Genomic DNA, 2,500 nt, shown 5'->3' with positions numbered 1-2,500 from the left:
GAAGGCTGTTTCAGAGAAGAATCTCCCCCCGCTCACGTCTCTTCGTCCTGTTCTTCTCCACCCTCAGGTGTGGCGGAGGTGATCGTGTTGGTGGGGGGGCGCCAGACCATCGGGATGAACCAGCGGCCCCTGACAGCCGTCACCTGCTTCAACCCCCAGAACAGGAAGTGGTACCCACTGGCCAGCCTGCCCTTCTACGAGCGCGAGTTCTTCAGCGTCATCTCCGCTGGGGACAACATCTACCTGTCAGGTGAGGAGAGCACTGATAACACTGGTCTGGGTGTGTGTGTGTGTGTGTGTCGGTGTGTGTCGGTGCCTGTCTCTCTGTCTCTCTGTGTCTGTCTGTGTCTGTATGTGTCTGTCTGTGTCTCTCTGTCTCTCTGTGTCTGTATGTGTCTGTCTGTGTCTGTCTCTGTCTCTCTGTGTCTGTCTGTGTCTGTCTGTGTCTGTCTGTCTGTGTCTGTCTGTCTGTCTGTCTGTCTGTCTGTCTGTCTGTCTGTCTGTGTCTGTCTGTCTGTCTGTGTCTGTCTGTGTCTGTCTGTCTGTCTGTCTGTCTGTCTGTCTGTCTGTCTGTTATATTTTTTATTTCCATTTTCAAATGTGTGTGTGTGTGTCGGTGCCTGTCTCTCTGTCTCTCTGTGTCTGTATGTGTCTGTATGTGTGTGTGTCTGTGTGTGTCTGTCTGTGTCTGTATGTGTCTGTATGTGTCTGTGTCTGTGTGTGTCTGTCTGTGTCTGTCTGTGTCTGTATGTGTCTGTGTCTGTGTGTGTCTGTCTGTGTCTGTATGTGTCTGTATGTGTCTGTGTCTGTGTGTGTCTGTCTGTGTCTGTCTGTGTCTGTATGTGTCTGTGTGTCTGTATGTGTCTGTGTCTGTGTCTGTCTGTGTCTGTGTGTGTCTGTGTCTGTCTGTGTGTGTCTGTCTGTGTCTGTCTCTGTCTGTCTGTGTCTGTGTCTGTGTGTGTCTGTGTCTGTCTCTGTCTGTCTGTGTCTGTGTGTGTCTGTGTGTGTCTGTGTGTGTCTGTCTGTGTCTGTCTGTGTCTGTGTCTGTCTGTGTCTGTCTCTGTCTGTCTGTGTCTGTCTGTGTCTGTCTGTGTCTGTGTGTGTCTGTGTGTGTCTGTCTGTCTGTCTGTCTGTTTGTCTGTTATATTTTTTATTTCCAAATTATTTTCAAATTCATTTTTATTTTCATTATTATTCTGTGTTAATATTCAATCTTAATTTCCATTTAGTTTTAGTTAGTTTCACCAGAGGTCAGGAGTTGTGTGTGATGGTAAGAGACATCTGATGGTGTGTGTGTGTGTGTGTGTGTGTGTGTGTGTGTGTGTTGCAGGCGGTACGGAGTCCGGTGTGATGGTGTCGGACGTGTGGTGCTATATGTCTCTGCTGGACAACTGGAACCTGGTGTCGCGGATGACATCACCACGCTGTCGTCATAGCAGCCTGGTGTACGACGGTAAACTCTACGCCATCGGAGGACTGGGCATGGCTGGAAACCTGGATCACGTGGAGCGGTGAGTGCCAGCTATGAGTCTGAGTGTGAATGTGTCATTAAGAGTTGGTGAACCGAACTGCCTAGCACTACCAGAGCAGGGCCATCTCTAACCCTCTCTACCTTCAAGAAGCTCTTGAAGACCCAACTCTTCAGAGAGCACCTCCCTTCCTAAATGGCACCTTGGCTTAACTTGCACTTAAGCAGTGACAGTTCCGCACTTCTTTTTCTTTCAATGTCGTTTTCTTTTTCTTGAAAAAAAAAAATAAAAGCAGTATTTATTGTTACACCAGGTTTTATTGCTCTTAGCTTGACTGTTCTCTCCCTTGTACGTGGCTTTGGACACAAGTGTCTGTTAAATGACTCAATATAAATGTAAGAGCTCTGTGAGTTGGTCACTTCCCATCCACACTACTTCTTTTCAACCTGCTGCCAAAATATCTTGACAATCTAAATGTAGGCATTAGTTTCCATGGTTTTGACCATTTGTTTGCGTGTGGAGTTTGAAGTTATTTTTCTTGTGGCTTTGAAAATGTGCTGGGGTTGAAGCGGTTTGGTATATAAGTGTTTGGGAAAGTACGGCTTTGAGGCGTGTTCGATCTGGTTTTGAAACAGCGCTTAGGTTGCTCACGGTTTGAACTATGTGTTGGTGTGTCTTAGATATATTGCTTGTGAAGGGTGTGTGTGTGAGTGTGTGTTAGTGTGTGTTAGTGTGTGTGTGTGTGTGTGTGTGTGTGTGTGTGTACGAGTGTGTGTGTGTGTGTGTGTGTGTGTGTGTGTGTGTGTGTGTGTGTGTGTGTGTGTGTGTACGAGTGTGTGTGTGTGTGTGTGTGTGTGTACTGTGTGTGTGTGTGTGTGTTAAATCCCAGATTAAGTCAGCGTGCGTGTCCTGCTGTGGGTGTGGGCCTCCGCACATGGAGATACTGATAGGTGCTGCCAACCACCCAACCACATCCACAGGCTACTGGATGGAGTCTGTGTGTGTGTGTGTGTGTGTGTGTGTGTGTGTGA

General features: G+C 47.6%; 1 protein-coding gene across 1 annotated transcript in view; it reads left to right on the top strand.

Moving 5' to 3' along the window:
• klhl29 (kelch like family member 29) overlaps positions 1-2,500 on the top strand; it is a gene marked incomplete at both ends in the record, with an annotated part of 80,502 nt that overhangs the window by 31,359 nt on the left and 46,643 nt on the right. Inside the window, 2 exons of the mRNA XM_080854467.1 lie at positions 68-250; positions 1,331-1,511. Of these exons, the coding sequence (XP_080710593.1) occupies positions 68-250; positions 1,331-1,511 (364 nt within the window). The remainder of the gene's footprint in view (positions 1-67; positions 251-1,330; positions 1,512-2,500) is intronic.

This window comes from Sprattus sprattus, assembly GCF_963457725.1.
Source record: "Sprattus sprattus genome assembly, chromosome: 16".
Classification (NCBI taxonomy): Eukaryota; Metazoa; Chordata; class Actinopteri; order Clupeiformes; family Clupeidae; genus Sprattus; species Sprattus sprattus.
This window is presented reverse-complemented; position numbering and strand designations above follow the sequence as displayed.